A 17,036-nucleotide genomic window follows, 5' to 3' on the forward strand; every position below is an offset into this window, starting at 1 on the left:
GAGAATTCCAGAAAGATGTTTATTTGTATATCATTTACTATGCCAAGGCATTTGATTATGTGGATCATAACAGACTATGGAGAACCTTGAGAAGAATGGGAATTGCAGAACACTTCATTGTGCTTAGTTCTAATCACCAACCAAATCTGTCTCCAATATTTTTTCCTTCCATTTCTACCATTCTTCCACTCCCTAGATGCTTAGCTAACCCAATTGGTTGAGAGGCGTGTCCTTCACTCACGCCCTGAAGGGCAGACATGATTGAGGAGGTACAGTTGTTGTAAGAGAAGTCTGTGGGCAGCATGGGGAAGCTATTTCAGGTGGGGTAGGAGAAGAGCAGACAACGTGCTTCCATCAACCTAAAACTTTGCTCAGGCATAGAAACCAAGTCATTTCTTTTTTCAAGTTTTATTGGCACCTAATCCACATATACAATTCAATAGTTTAATCGTTCAATCATATCGAGAAGAATTGTACAATCATTACCTTAATCAATTTTAGAACCCCCTACCCCCAAGGTTAAATGGCTTTAAAATGAGTGGTGCAATCACAATCAGTTCTAATGCTCCCTCCCCCTCCCACCTTCCTTGTTTGCTCTCCAAATCCCCGTACACTCCCTATAATCCACTTCCAATCCCTACATCCCCTATAAACCCTTGCACCAGTTATTGCCACTATGCATCCACTCTTTCTGTGATTCACATACTGGGAAATCCAACAGAAACAAAACAAAATAGAAATAAAGTGAAACTAAGACATTTTAGAGTTTATGTTGGATTATGGAAGCCTTATAGAATTTGGTGAGTGTTATGCAGTTCCTAGATGAGACAAACAAATGGGTTTGGCTTCAAGGTTGGATATTGGAATTTACCCAGAGGTACATTAAAAGAAAGGTCTGCAGTTATCAGACACCAAAGAACTAAAAATCATATCAATGGGTGCCCACCTCCCAAATACAATCAATGAAGACAAACGTGTATATAAGCAAATGTGATGAAGAGAGCCGATGGTGCCCAGCTATCAAAAGATATAGCATCTAGGGTCTTAAAGGCTCGAAGATAAACAAGTGGCCATCTAGCTCGGAAGCAACAAAGCCCGCATCGAAGAAACACACCAGCCTATGTGACCACGAGCTGTCGAAGGGATCAGGTACCAAGCATCAAGGAACAAAAAATCATATCATTGAAAATGTGGGTGAGTGGAGACTCAAAGCCTAAAAGTAGCCAACCGGACATCCCTTACTGAAGGGTTTTGGGGAGGAGATGAACCAGGTAGGGTGCAGGGTAGCAACGATGAAACATATAAGTTTCCTCTAGTTCTTAAATACTTCCTCCCCCCCCCCCACTATCATGATCCCACTTCTACCTTACAAATCTGGCTGGATCAGAGGATGTACATAGGTACAGGTAGCAACTGGAAACACAGGGAATCCAGGACAGATGACTCCTCCAGAACCATTGACGAGAGTGGCGATGCCTGGAGGGTGAAGAGAATGTAGGGTAGAAAGGGGGAACCGATTACAAGAATCTATGTATAGCCTCCTTCCTGGGGGAGGGACAGCAGAGAAGAAGGCAGGGGGGTGAGACATCAAACAGTGTAATATATGACAAAATAATAATAATTTATGAATGATGAAGGGTTCATGAGGTAGGGGAGAGTGGGGAGGGAGGGGAAAAATAAGCAGCAGATATTAAGGGCTCAAGTAGAAGGCAAATGTTTTGAAAATGATGATGGCAACAAATGTATATATGTTCTTGACACAATGGATGTATATATGGATTGTGATAAGAATTGTATGAGCCCCCCAAAAAATGATTTAAAAAAAAGGTCTGCTGAGTTACTGAAAATGCATTCATTGAAAACCCTATGCAGGTTGATGTTTTCCATAACAAAGGAAAGGTTCCTCCATCCCTGCTCCTTGGGCCAAAGACAAGTGATGGACTCACCATCTCTGCACTTTCCTTCGTAGATCCCACTAGTCCTTCTCTAGAACCTAGCTTTGCCTGTGATCTCCCACACCCCTTGCCCCTCACTATACAGGTGCCCCAAACAGCTCTAAGAGACTACTCTAGGAGTCATGGCAAGATGGTTTGATTTGAGTTTAAAACTTGAAATCAATTTCTTTTCTGCTGCCGGATGTTAAGTTAACCTGCTAGATTGCAGTGTAGTGTCTTCATAGTCATATCCATTTAACTTATTATTTGATAATAATAATAAAGTTCATTACTCCTTACTTGTTGTTGCTATTATGACTTGGCTTAGACCCACAGTAACTCTGCACAATACAATACAACAACAGGCCCTACGGGCTGCCCAGTCCTGCGCCATCCTCACCATGGTTCCTGTGCCCGAGCCCATTGATGTGCCAATCCATCACGTCCCGGGCCTTCCTTTTGTTCACCATCCCTCCACTTTACCAAACGCGACGTTTCCAGGGCCTGGTCTCTCCTGTCAATATGTCCAAAGTATGTAAGATTAAGTCTTGCCATCCTTACTTCTAACACAGCAGTGGTTCTCAATCTGTGGGTCGAGACCCCTTTGAGGGTTGAACAACCCTTTCACAGGGGCTGCCCAACTCATAACAGTAGCAAAATTACAGTTATGAAGTAGCAATTAAAACAATTTTATGGTTGGGGAGTCACTACAACATGAGGAACTGTATTAACAGGTTGTGACATTAGGCAGGTTGAGAACCTCTGCGATACAGATCGGCTTGTCCTTTCAGCAGTCCATGGTACTTTCAGTATTCTTCTCCAGCACCACAATTCAAATGCAGTCTTCCTCATTCAATGTCTTAATGCACTTTATGACACAAGGTGGGTTGGAAAGAACCCCAGAGAACATGAGTGTATTACTTAAAGATGCAGTACATCTAGTTCTCATTTTAAACAGCGCATGTGTATTAAATGAAAAAAAGTAACTTATGAGTATTTAAGATACAATGTAAGAGTAGAAAAAGGAAAGGCACTCCTGTGGAGCACAGCTCCACTCTGGCATCAGGAGGTCATTATGGGAAGGCATCCGGTCGATCGCAACTTTAAAAATGGAGCCTTTGACCCTCAAATACATCAATGCCCACAGAAACGTTTCAGGAAAAACAAAAGCTGCACGCACCTCGGAGCTTGTCCATGCACCTAAGACCTGACCTTGCACCCTATTTTCAAGATGAGAAAACCAAGACCAACAAGTGATTTCCCTGGGTTTTACCAAGACCAACAAGTGATTTCCCCGGGCTTTCTACATCTGTAAATATTTGCCACCTTAAAAAAGAAAAAAAAGAAAAAGATTTACACTCTCTGGAAACCACACAGGTTAGTTTTACTCTTGTCTGATACTCATCCAGCCCGGATTTACTCTGATGGCAAATATTGGGAGAGAAAGTCAAGAGGTACTTCGGTTCTCTCCTGCTTGACTGCCACAGAGTGAGCGGCCCTATAAGGTAGGGTAGCGCTGCCCCAGTCTTTCTGAGGCTGTAACTGTTGCTGGGCCTTTCTGCTACGCAAAGGGTTACAGTATGGGAAACCCACAGGGGACTCCTGCCCGCAGGGCTCCCTGTGAGTTGGCATGACCCAATGGCAGGGTTTGCTTTTGTGGCACTCTTATGGGAGGAAAAGCCCCGTGAAACTGCTGTCCAGTGCCTAACCACCGTGCAACCAGGGCGCCTCGTGTGCAACCCTCTGAACTGTCTAGTAAACTTCTGTTTTCCTGTTTTTCACTTCTAATCGGACTTCTAAAAAGGTTTAAGTAATGTTATTATTTTTAAAACCTTTCTATTGGTATATAAGTCATAAATTGCACAATCCAATAGTTCAATAATATTAAGAGTTGTACAATCATCACCACAATCAATTTTAGAATATTTACTTCGTTCTTATACGAGTCGTTTTAAGCAGTGTTAAAAAAGATCACTTTTGTGGTTTGTTTTTTGTGCAGAGTAGGGCAAATGATGGTGGTGGCAGTGCCAGAAAAGTATGAGCGACCCCAATGTTTGTCAGTGAGATTTACTCTACTATGGTAGGCAGAGCAATCACTTGGGATTCCGGCTTTGAAGGCTTGTCTTCCAACCCGGGCTTTACTGCTATAACTGAAAGAAAATATTCGTGGGTTTGGTTTTGCAGAGGTTTGATGAGCCTTGTTGAGATCATCAGGAAAGCTGGTTTTCACAGGCTGCCTTCTAAAGCTAGATAGAACCTAGGGTGACATCGAGGGCGGGGGACTCCTCTCTGACGGAAAAGATCAACTAGTTTGGAGAGTCACATCACCTTCTTCCTTATCCAGCAATATTCCCTTACACGCTCCTCCCTCCCCCCATCTAAACCCCTTTAGGATCCGAGACCAATCCATCTCAGAAGGGGGCAAAGGGTCTGGGGGAGATATTGGGAAAGACCCGGATTTACAGAGTCTCCGTTTAGTAGACAACACTGGGAAATTCTCGAAAGAGCTGCTTGCAGGAAGAAACCTCCCATCTTTGAGGGAGGCCGCACTTGGAGATGTTCAAGTTTAGGAGACTCCCTCGACTGTCTCCTGGCTTTATTTTGGAGTTTTCGGGTCCGGAGCCCCTGGAGCGGGGCAGTCTTTTGTTCGCTGGGACCGCGGGAGATCGGGGGCTGGCTGCGAGCCCGGAGGAGGGAGTTGGGTCGTAGGTGGCTTCCCTCAGGGCTCCTGAGCTCCGCAGCCCCCTGCTCCCAGGGCGCCTGGGCCTCCAGGGACCGGAGAGCCAGCGGGCTAAGGCAGCGCGGCCACCGCACGCCCGGGCCAGCGACCGGAAGGCGGGGACCCTCCCCCTCGCCCGTGCCCTTGGACGCCACCTCCCCCCGCCCCGCCCGCTCCCCGGGCGCCCTCGGAGGAACGGACGGGAGAAGGGGGGGCGGGCCGGGGCACCCCAGGCAGCGGCCGCCGACTCCGAACCGGCGTCGTCGGGGGCCCTGCGGAGTTGTGCTGTGCCGGGGCTTTGGCGTGGCGGGGCGAGTTTTGTCCCGCAGCGCGCGCGGAGGGGGAGGGGAGCGTGCCCGGCTGCAGCCGGGCCTCCGGCGCGCCCGGGCCGCCGTCCCCACCTCCTCCGCCTCCTTCTCCTCCTCCTCCTCCTCCGTCTCCTCCTCCTCTTTCAATCCTGCCGCTGCGGCGGCCAACATGGCTGCGCTCGGGAGCCCGGGAGGCGGCCGCCGCTGAGCGCCGCTCCCCTGGCCGCTGCCCAGCCCGCTCGGGCCCCGGCCCGCGGCCGCTTGGGCCCCCGGCGCACGGGCCCCGCGGCCGCGCCTCGCTCCGCGCGCTCGGGGTGCAGCCCGGCCCCGCCGCCCGGCCGGCCGGCCGGAGGCGCAGCGGGCCCCTCGCCGCCGCCCGGCCGCCCCGGAGGCGGGCCGAGCCGCCGCGATGGAGCCGCAGCCGCGAGAGCTGCTCGCCCGCTGCCAGCAGCGCCTGGCCCGAGCCATGACGGAGGTGGAAGCCGTGCTCGGGCTGCTGGAGGCCTCGGGCGCGCTGAGCCCCGGCGAGCGGCGGCGGCTGGACGAGGAGGCGGGCGGCGCCAAGGCGGAGCTCCTGCTCAAGCTGCTCCTGGCCAAGGACCGCGACCACGTCCACGACCTGCGGGCGGCGCTGGAGAAGACGCAGCCTCACCTGCTGCCCATGCTGCACCTGAACAGCGCCGTCGGGCCGCCGCCGCCCGCCGAGGGCGCTGGTGAGTGTCGCCGCCCGGCTGCTCCCACGCCTCTCTGCCGGGCGCCGGGAGAGGCCGCCCGCTTCCTGCCACCCGGGGGAGGGGCGATCTCCGCGTCCCCCACGCACACCTGATCCCCGCCCCTGCCATTCGCGGGGACAATTCTTGGCACAGAAGGTGTCGCACCTCCTTGGTGCCTCAAAAGCAGGTCTGAAAGAGGCCGTCAGAGCCTGTCATCGGATGGGCGCTCTCAGACGTCTGTTAGTCCCCTTTAAAAAGTCACCTTTCGTTATTAGTACTAGTCTTTTCTCTGCCTTCCAGTACATATTTTGTCTTGTGATGTTTTTAGTAATTAGGATTAATACGTATATCCATTCATTCCGTAGTTCAATCACGCCCAGCCGAATTGTACGTGTACCACCCCAGTCAGTTTCCAGACATCCTGTACGGACCCCTTGGCATCATCACCCAGTAATAAATAGCCCTCAATCAAGGCTAGGGTTCACACTCAAAAGCCCTGCCAGCTAGTCAATACTGACGCATAGTGACCCCGTACCACAAGGGAGATACGTATACTCCCGTGTGTTTCTGAGACTAAATCTTTTCTAGTAAGGAGCTTCATTTTTTCCCCTCCGTGGACCTCCAGGTTAGTAGCCCAACATAACCCGCTGCTCCACCTGGACGCCTAGGACTGGTGCTCCTAAATTTGAACCCAGCTACCCCATTTCAGGATCACCTGTGCCTTTTCTGTTTCTGGCTGCTCAGCTCCCTCTAATCAGATGTTTGGCTGCCTATGCACCATGCTTGCTAAGTTTTCTTGGCCTGGAAAGTTGCACTGTACCATGGGGAAATCTTAGTAGCACCTACTGGCTCAGTCCCCCCCCCCCCCCCCATAGGACTGAATTGCTTGAGGAGAGAAGACCAGTGGGCTGGTTCCTATGGGGGGGGGGGTGTCTTTTGGGTGAGTGATTGAGAGTGACATTTGTGGTGAGAATGATCGTGTGTGTGTGTGTGTGTGTGTGTGTGTGTGTGTGTGTGTAACTGCTGGGAGATTAGAACAGTGATAGGCTTAGCCTGGCCTGGTTGGGGGTCCTGTAGCAGCCTACTAAAGGAGGAAGAGATAGACTAGCATTTATTGAACACTTACTGTTTGGCAGGCCCTTTACTTATAATTTCTTTAATTGCTGTTAATACCTTGTGAGCCTTTTTTTTGTGTTTTGCCATCTCAGAGAGGTTTAAAGGCTGAGGAAGTTTTGAACATCAGACTTTAAAAAAATTATTTTAAAAAATCATTTTATTGGGGGCTCGTACAATTCTTATCACCATCCATCCATCCATCCATCCATCCATCCATCCATCCATTGTGTCAAGCACATTTGTGCATTTGTTTCCATCATCATTCTCAAAATATTTTCTTTCTGCTTGAGCCCTTGATATCAGCTCCTAATTTTTCCTCCTCCCTCCCCACTACCTCCTCCCTCATGAACCCTTCATAATTTATAAATTATTATTTTTTTCATGCTACACTGTCTGACCTCTCGCTTCACCCACTGTTCTGTTGTCCATCCTCTAGGGAGGAGTTTATATGTAGATCCTTGTAATCAGTTCCCCCTTTCTACCCCACCTTCCCTCCACCCTCCTGGTATCGCCACTCTCATCTGCCCTGGATTCCCTGTGTTTCCAGTTCCTATCAGGATAGTCTTCTCTGGGATGGTGCTTTGTCAGATGTAGTGAAGGGAAGAGGACAGAGGAAGTCCTCAGCAGGAAACTTTTCTCTTTTCAACTCCATCCACCCATCCATCCACACACTCATCCATCCACCTATCCACCTATCCACCCATCCATCCACCCATCCATCCATCCATCCATCCATCCATCCACCCACCCACCCATACACCCACCCATCCACTCATCCATCCACCCACCCATCCATCCATCCATCCATCCATCCATCCATCCATCCATCCATCCATCCATCCATCCATCCATCCATCCACCCATCCACCCATCCACCCTTCCACCCTTCCACCCATCCACCCATCCACCCACCCATCCATCCATCCACCCATCCATCAGTCCATCCATCCATCCATCCATCCATCCATCCATCCATCCATCCATCCATCCATCCACCCACCTCTACTTACCTACCCACCTACTTATCTATTATCTCTGGATGGCACACTTTGTGCTAAACTAGTAACTTAAAGGTTGGCAATTTGAACCCATCCATCCATGCTGAAGTAGAAATATTTGATCTGCTTTTGTTGCAATTACAGCCAAGAAAACCGTATTGGTCAGTGTTCACTGTAACATAACAGACCTTCAAGAGTCACAATAGACTTGATAGCAGTGGGGTTTTGGTTCATTCTGTCTATCATTTACGTATACATATATTTGCTTTTGTTCTATTCTAGATGTTAGTGTGAAGACTAGTAGTCCTTGATGGAATGTATTTGGGTTAGTGCTAGCTTTAATCTCTGGAGCTGATGGATGAATTGCCATTAGTCCCATTTTTCCATGCCTGGGAGAAAGTGGAGCCTCTTTGACTGGAGTCAGCCCTGACTTCTAAGAAAAGAGTTGAATAGGGTTTAGATTTTACTTCACAGGGCAGTGATTTCAGATCCTAGTTTTACTACAGTGCAGTGTTCTGTGGCTTTGCAGAGGGTTCGGAAATCCTCAGAAAAACAATTTCCAGTTAATACATTAGAAAAAAGGGTAATACTATGTCACGATCAAGATGCTCCATAGAGATTCTTGGGATGTGGGGCGATGTGCTGCACAAGGAAAGAGTGGAGTCTTTGGATCTTGGAAAGGCTGAATTGTTGGGTTGTGGTTTTCCATCTCCCCACTTTAGCTAGAGGACCCTTCTCATGGTGTACGCATTACCAAGCGGAGGAGACCAAACCAAGGAAACCCAGGACTGCATTCTGTCTCCCTCCGCTCGCCAGCAATTTCCATTCTCACACAGCTCTACATCTTTGATACAAGACCTTTGGGGACCTTAGTGAAAGGCTCTTGGAGGATTTTGAGAGGAGAGCCACCTTGCTTCCCCAGAATGCGTAGTGTCAAGAGGAGTCCCTGTCTTGCCATTCCTGTACTTTGGAGGTGGACTATTTCACACCTGTGTAGGACACCGAGTCTCAATGCTCAGCCTTCTGGCTTGCAGTGTGGCTTGCAGGAATCTGTGGTGCTGCAGGACAGTGATGGCTGGAATTCTGCCAATGAGAAATAGACCTGGAAGGTGACAGCCTCTGGGGGAACTGGCAGATGAGTAAGCCAAACCCATCTGAGTATCTCCTGCCCAGTGAGGTCCTTCGATATTTATATCCCACCAAGACCCTGGAGTGTGACGAGAGAGAAACATCCAGTATCACTGTTTTGAGGCGGGGGGCGTGGGGGTGGCTCCCAGATTGATAGTATGTTCAGCATTTTGTATCTTCTCATAAACCTTTTTATTGTGAATTAAGTGAAAATTTCTAAAGCAGATCATCAGTCAGTTCAACAGTCCATACATATTTTGTTTCAACTCATCCATTTCCATCCCTGCAGTGTGTTTATCTCACTTCCTCCCTGTTTCCTGTTTGCATCCCTTCTTCTTTCCTAACCCTCTAAACTTTGTCCTGGTGTAATCGATGCCCTTTTGATCTTAAATAGTTGACGATTCTTAAACAGGGGTAAGTTCAGTTCTAGACCTGAACGGTGAACTTGACTGGCACCATTGTCTCATATACTTTCGTATTTCACTTAATTCTTTTGGAAACCTAAATGAGGGAAGTGAGGTCCATGGGTGTGCAAATAGTTTGCGCTAGAATACTAAATTAAAGGTAGGTAGTTCTGAACTCGGAAGAAAGACTGACAGTCTGTTTCCGTAACGAATATAGACAAAATTACCCTCCGGAGCTGATGGGGCTAGCGTGCGTGCGTGTGTCAGCATTGATTTGATGGCTGTGGTCTTGGTTGGGGGCTTGACTAGGTTAGAGCTGAGCGCTGTTCATTATCTGCATTTAATAGGGTTCTTGGCCCGTTAGCTGTAAGGTGTGTAGCCGGCTAGATGTCAGAGGGAGAAAGACACTGCAGTTGGTAAGTGGAGAACGGATTGATGTTGTCCAGCATTTCTTCAATGCTTGGCTCCCCAGTCAAAGCTCCTGGACACAGCAGTCCAGAGATCATTGGCTCGCTGTGAGTCAGTACCCACTCGATGGCACACAACAGTGACAGCCACATTGGGCAGTTATGTAGCCTCTTCTGGTCCTGACACAGATTTGTGTCCATTTTTGCTCCAGGGAGTTCTGGTGTGATAGTGGTTTTACGCTGGGCTGCTAACCACAAGGTCGGCAGTTTGAAAGTACTAGTCACCTAAGGAGAAAGGTAGAGCTTTTCCCTACTGGAAAGCGTTGCCAGCACGGAAACCCGCTGGGCAGCTTTCCCGTCCTATACTCTCGCTATGAGTCACAATTGACTAGATGGCAGTGAGCTTGCTTTTTTGGGGGGATGGGGGGTGAATTTTGCTCTAGTGGGTCATAGGGAGAGAAGAGAACATCTTTTGGCTCAAGTCTAGCGGTTCCCCAAAGTTGTACCGAAATCTTTTGTGACCTCAGATCCCATGTAGCCTTTTCTTTTTTCTCTTTGCATTATTAATACAACTTGACTGGCCTTGGCCGGGAGGCCCTTCCTGAGTGTCAGGGCCTTCATCGAAAAGGCGGGCGTTCTGCTGCCTGCCTCAGTGTTACTGAGGGCAGCGCGCGTCCTGGAGAAGACTCGAGTGACCCATCAGGGAGTTAAATCTCATCTTTTCCCTAAGAGAGGCTGGTAGTTCCAACTGCTGACTTGGCATTTAGCAACCCATCACGTAGCCCAGGGTGTTCCCGGCTCCTGGAGACATGTTGAGATGGCAGTGTGTGAGATGTACTGCTAATTCCACGCCTCCCGTTTGCCGCTGGGGGGACTGGGCCTCGGGAGAGAGTGTTCCATTTTGTAGTGGATTCATTGAGTTGGACAGTTGAAAGCAGACACCCCCCCTCCCATTTTAAATCTCTGCCTACCCTTCGCCATTCTAATGGCTTTAATTTTAAATATGGAGGTCTTCCCATTTTCCTCCCAAATTGCCCTTCTTAGGGCAAAAGTGGTAGAAGTTGCTGACTGCCCACTGGACTTCTCCCTGTGTGCTCAGAGCCTCACCTGTTCCCTTTGGTGTCCTTCCTCTGGGGCCTCAGTTCTCTTCCTAGATAGAGAGCTAGCTGCCATGTCCTCACCAACGCTAAGAGAATGGAGATAGGAGTGTCTGTCGGAAGCTGAAGCAGGCTCATAGCAGCTCCGAGGTTACGTTTTAGAGTGTTGGAAGAGCTGAATGTGCAGAAGTCGAGAGGGAAGTTTGAGGCTTTAGGCATAACCAGAGCTGATGCTGAGTGGTGATGGGAAGTGTGTTTTTGCTTTACAGTGAGTCGAGAAATTGTTTTGACCCGCTTGAGTCGAAAATGCGTTTTGCATGGGCTCTGGGTGCAGGAGGGCAGGGCAAATGACAAATGAACGCAAAGATAAACTGGAGAACCTAGAAGATTCTGCCGAGAGAGGGAGGAGCTTGACCGTTACTTGGAATTTAAGCATTCTGCTGGAAGTTAACTTGAAAAAATTAGGGTTTTAAAAGAAAGAAAGCTACCACACTTTTTTGGCAGGATGAGTGCATTTGGCTGCTGATTGTCAGGTATGGGCTATTATTATCTTTCCATAACTGGTATTTTATTGATTGTTTTGAGGATCAGTACAAAGACTTTATGAACAATTTGTACACAATTCTTAATATACTTGCCAAAATTATAAAATGGCATGTAGTTATAATTCTTTATAAATTCCAGTGACTTTCCAGCTTTAAATTTGGAGGCAAATTTTCCTTTCCTAAAGTACCAATATCTTCAAATATTGACACTCTTATTACATCATAACGCAATGATAACAACCCTATAGGGTAGGACAGGGTAGAACTGTCCCTATGGTTTTCTGAGACTGTGACTCTTTACACAAGATAAAGCCTCCTCTTTCGTCCCTGCTACATAATAAGTCCCACCAATTCACAATTTAATGTTTTACACGCCAAAATTTTCAACCTTTAACAACCCTTAACAAAATTATCAGGAAAACTGGACTACCACAACCAAGGTTAGAATGTGCCCAAATCTGATAATAGAGCCATGATGTTGGACTGGTTTTAAGACTAAATTTTACTAAAAAGGAGATGGAAACAGAATTTAAGATACTCAAGTCATACAAATGTCTGACCGTGATTCCAAATTGCCATTAAGTGTGTTTTCTTGGGGATACAAATTCCAATATCCCATCTCATGGAATGCTGTGTTGGCATCCAATATAGTCAAATTTTCCCATAATTCAACATCCCATAATTTTCTGGTTGTACCAAAAAAATAAATAACCAGTAAATGATTTCACAAATATGAAAAAAGCAATTACACTCAAAACAAATATAGGAAGTGGGATTTCCACCTTCTTAAAAATGTCTCTAGAGCTACTAAATTTTAGCATTTGCAAAATGCTGTTATGTGCCATTGAGGGAGTTCCAACTCAGTAGCTCTGTGCAACAGGATAAAACATGCGCCCCGCCCCCCCCCCCCCTGCCACTGTGACAGTTGTTACGTTTGAGCCCGTTGTTGCCGCAATGCTGTCAATCCACAATGTCAAGGGTCTTCCTCTTTTCTTCAGCCCTTTTACCAAGCCTGACATCTTTTTCCAAGGCCTGATCTCTCCCCCTAACATGTTCAGAGTACGTGAGACAAAGTCTTGCCATCCTTGCTTCTAAGGAGGATTTGGTTGTTCTTCTTCCATGATGAATTTGTTCTTTTGGGTTTAAATTCTCTTCTCCAGCACTTTAGTACAAATACATCGATTCTTCTTTGGTCTTCCTGATTCAATAGCCAACTTTCGCATGCATATGAGGCGATTGAAAATACCGAGGTCAGGCAAACTTCTTCTTCAAAGTAACCTCCTTGCTTTTCAGCACTATAAAGAGGTCTTGTGCTACACATTTACCCAATGCAGGGCATCCTTTGATCTCAACTGCTGCTTCCATGAACACTGATTGTGGATCAAACCAAAATGTAATCCCTGACAATGTTAATCTTTTGTTTGTTTCTTTTTGTTTTTGGACAGGAAATTTTAATTAGATTAACACATCTAAGAGCCAAAAAGACAAAGTGGCCATGGTCACCTTTATCTTCCACTCTTGCATTTACACAGGCTCATGGACACAGACTGACACAAGTGTGACTTGTTCTCGCCTGTTCCATGAGGCAGTGTAGAGACTTCCCAGTATTCAGATATATGCATGTGTTCAGATATACAAATCTAAGTGGCATTCACCATTTTTGTGAAAAATTCGACGTTACCAATCCATCGTAACCTCCAGAGTCCAGTTACACCTTAGGGAAAAGCAGTGATAACATTAGCTGGAACAGAAATTTCTATAAAAAATTCACAAGTTTGATCAGAGTCATTTAACCACAGCCAATCTTTAATTTAAGACTGACCAAACAAAATATTCTCATCCGTCATTCATGCTCTGATTTCGGTTGTATGAGATCGATTTAAATATGGTACATGTTTTTTAAAAAGTCACAAGACAATCCTATTTTACATTAAAAAAGGCAGTGGCCAACTATGACTCAATTGTAGCTTTCTTGAGATAAGATATCAAGTCTGCACTTTCTCCCTCCTTAATGCTGGCAAAGATCATTTTTGTTCCGGGGATGTACTTCTTGGGATTTTCCACATACTCTATCAGTGTGTCTTCTCCCCAGTATATCTTTGCACTTACTGGGATCTGTGTAAGTGAGTCCAGGGGCTTGGCCATTTTTCTGCCCAAACAAACTATGAAGATTTGGCCCAGTCTTATATTTGCCCACCTTTCCACAGTGTGGCACTGGGCACACTTCTGAACAAAAATCTTCTTGCCCTCCTCAATCTCACCCATCGTGAAGGCACACTCTCGTTGTGTGTCACACAACCGTTACCTTCCAGAGGCCGATGTCCCACTTTAACAACCACCTTCATCCTTTCTCTGTTTATCATGATGGTAACGACTAGTCCAGTTGTGAGAACTGTGTTTTTCTTTAAATTAAGTACTAATCTGTATTGAAGGCTGCAATCCTTGAGCTTCATCAGCATATGCGTCAAGTCCACACTTTCAAGCAAGTTTCTGTCATCTGCATATCCAAGGTTTTTAATTAGCTGTGTTCTCAACATACAGATTGAATAAGTATGGAGAGAGGATACAACCCTGATGTACACCTTTCTTGATTTTCAACCATATCGTATTCCCTTTTTATGTTCCCATGTACAGGTTTTGTATGAGCACAATGGAGTGTTCAGAAATTCCCATTCTTCCCTAGGCGATCCATAGTTTGCTATGATCTGCACAGTCAAATGACTTGGCATGGTCGATAAAGCTTAAGTAAACCTTTTTTTTTAAGTCATGTTACTGGGGGCTCTTATAACTCTTATCACAATCTATACATCCATTCATTGTGTCAGGCACATTTGTATATATGTTGCCATTATCATTTTCAAAACATTTTCTTTCTATCCCCCCATGAACCCTCGATAATTTATAAATTATTTTTTTCATGTCTTACACTGACCGCTGTCTCCCTTCACCCACTTTTCTTTTGCCTGTCCCCCCTGGAAGGGTGTTATATGTCAATCATCGTGACCGGTTCCCCCTTTCTCCCTGACCATCCCCTTACCCTCCTGGTATTGCTACACTCATTCTTGGTCCTCAGGGGCTTATCTTCCCTGGATTCCTTGTGTTTCCAGCTCTGATCTGTACCAGGGTATATCCTCTGGTCGTCTAGCCGGATTTGTAAGATAGAATTGGGGTCATGATTGTGGTGGGGAGGAAACATTAAAGAACTAGAGGAAAGTTATTTTTCATCGATGCTATACTGCAGCCTGACTGGCTCATCTCTTCCTTGTGACCCTTCTGTAAGGGGATGTTCAATTGTCAATAGATGGGTTTGGGTCTCCACTCCACCCTCCCCCTCATTCACATTGATATGATTTCTTGTTCTGGGGCTTTGATGCTTGATACCTGATCCCATTGACACCTCATGATCACATAGACTGGTGTGCTTTTTCCATGTGGGCTTTGTTGCTTCTCAGCTAGATGGCCACTTTTTCTTTCTTCAAGCCTTTAAGACCCCAGATGCTATATCTTTTGGTAGCTGGGGACCATCAGCTTTCTTCACATTTGCTTATGCACCAATTTTTGTCTTTAGTGATTGTGTTGGAAAGGTGAGCATCACAGAATGCCGGGTTACTAGAACCAAGTTCTTGTATTGAGGAATTGAGTAGAGGCCCGATGTATATAAATATATGTACATAGATCTGTTTTCCTATCATTATATATGAACTTTATATATAGATATATGAATGTCCTTTGCCTCCTAGTTCTTTGCTCTATTTCCCTTTATCAAGTAAACATTTTAATGGAATTTTCTACTTTCAGCTAAGATCCATCTTGACATCAATGATATCCCTTGTTCCACATCCTCTTTTGAATTTAGCCTGAAATTTTGGTAGCTCCCTGTCAATGTACTGCTGCAACCGTTGTGGATGATCTTCAGCAAATTTTTTACTTGCATGTGATATTATTCTATAATTTGTACATTCTGTTGGGTCATCTTTCTTTGTAATGAATATAAATATGCATCTCTTCCAGTCAGTTACCCAGATAGCTGTCTTTCAGAGAGTTTGGCATAGGTGAGTTAATGTTCCAGTGCTTCGTCAGTTTGTTGAAACATTTTACTTGGCATTTCTTCAATTCCTTGAGCCTTAATTGTGGCTAAAGCTTTCAGTGTAGCTTGGGCTTCTTCCTTTTGGTACCATTGGTCCTTGCTCACGTGCTGCCTCCTGAAATGGTTGAATGTTGACTAGTTCTTTTCTGTATTCCTTCCCACCCGCTATCGTTTGATGTTTTTTTGCATTGCTCAGTATTTTGTCACAGAATATTTCTATCTTGCAACTTGTGGCTTAACATTTTCTTCAGTATATCCCTTGATATATATACCTTGAGGCTATCCCACCTGAAACTCATGAACATTTCCAGAACAGATTTGATCCCTGAACACTGACAGAAGAACTGGTGGGCTGTAGGATGCATCAAGAGTATCATATACGAAGAAAGTAACAGTTCTTTAAAAAGACAGGAAAGAAAGAAAAGATCCAAATGGGTGTCAGAAGAGACTTGAGCCTTGCTCTTAATCGCAGAATAACGAAGGCAAATGGAATAACTGATGAAGGAAAAGAGCTGAACAGAAAATTTAATACAACAGCCCAAGAGGACACAATAATGTATGATAAAGAAATGTGCCAAGACCTAGAGTTAGAAAATGAAATCAGCATATTTACAAGATACGTGATAGAAATACTGGATTGTAGAAGAAAGGAGATACAGGGCTCGCTGCTAAGCCATGGTAGATAAACCTTAATCAGACTTGGCTTCTTTATCTCCTGCTTCTTCAGTCTGCAGTCTCTTCCTTTCTCCATTTTCATGAGGTAAATCTTTATTTTCTTGGTTAGCCATTTCAGCACGTTTTTTCTTTGCTCTCCTCTTCCCTGTTGCTTATACTTTTTTATGTGAAGATTTATCTTTTACATGCCTTTTTTTCCTTCATCTGTACTTTTGCAGGCATAGGTTTTGTACAGCCTCGTAAAGCAGCAAAACCATTGGCATTCATCGATAGGCGTGTGTATGAAGGAAGTAACCCAATATCAAGAAAGCACCTAGCCCAGGCCAACTTACGTCCATGGGTCTGATGCTAGTCACAGCCCTCCTAGGCCCTGCTGGCCACAGGTCAATGATGTGGACCCGTCAAGAAGATGCCAGGTGTCCCCAGGCTGGCGGGTGTGGGGTAATGTGGATCAAGCTCAGTGGAGTTCTCATGCCCCTCTTGTAGAAAAGGCCACCCCCGCAAAGAGGCATCATCAGACTGTGACCTTATTGATAGGTTGGACCCCCTGAGCCCACACCGACCAGTGGAGAAAGCAGACTTTTGATTGGCAAAGTGGGCGTGTACCTCTTGAACAATCCAGTGTGGGTTATTTATTACTCAATAGCAATTACCTTGGCCTTCTCTCTACTCCCTTCACTTTGTCTTGGAGGGCCAGTGGGGAAAGGAGCAGAAATAAAAGTTATAGGCATTATAGTTTTTCTTTTCTTTCATTTTTTAAACTGTTATTTGAGAGGACTTGGTGGAAGAACTTGACAGTGGTGGCAAAGGGGAGGCTTTTATATTAAGGGCAGATTTGTGCCTTTTGTGTATTCATTCAGGAGGGTCTTAGATATGCAGATACTGACGTGCAAATGCTTTAGCCC

General features: G+C 46.0%; 1 protein-coding gene and 1 pseudogene across 3 annotated transcripts in view; one reads left to right on the forward strand and one right to left on the reverse strand.

The window, feature by feature from the left end:
* Nucleotides 1–5,292: 5,292 nt before the first annotated feature.
* Nucleotides 5,293–17,036, forward strand: part of DLG5 (discs large MAGUK scaffold protein 5) — a 183,263-nt gene continuing 171,519 nt past the window's right edge. For 2 of the 3 annotated variants that reach the window (XM_075535107.1, XM_075535108.1), the window contains exon 1: nt 5,293–5,674. In XM_075535107.1, the coding sequence (XP_075391222.1) occupies nt 5,371–5,674 (304 nt within the window). In that variant the 5' untranslated portion in view covers nt 5,293–5,370. The remainder of the gene's footprint in view (nt 5,675–17,036) is intronic. The other variant, XM_075535106.1, reaches the window with a different exon arrangement.
* On the reverse strand, nt 13,320–13,634 carry LOC142429521 (cytochrome c pseudogene; annotated as a pseudogene).

This window comes from Tenrec ecaudatus, chromosome 16 (assembly GCF_050624435.1).
Source record: "Tenrec ecaudatus isolate mTenEca1 chromosome 16, mTenEca1.hap1, whole genome shotgun sequence".
In the NCBI taxonomy this organism is placed as follows: Eukaryota; Metazoa; Chordata; class Mammalia; order Afrosoricida; family Tenrecidae; genus Tenrec; species Tenrec ecaudatus.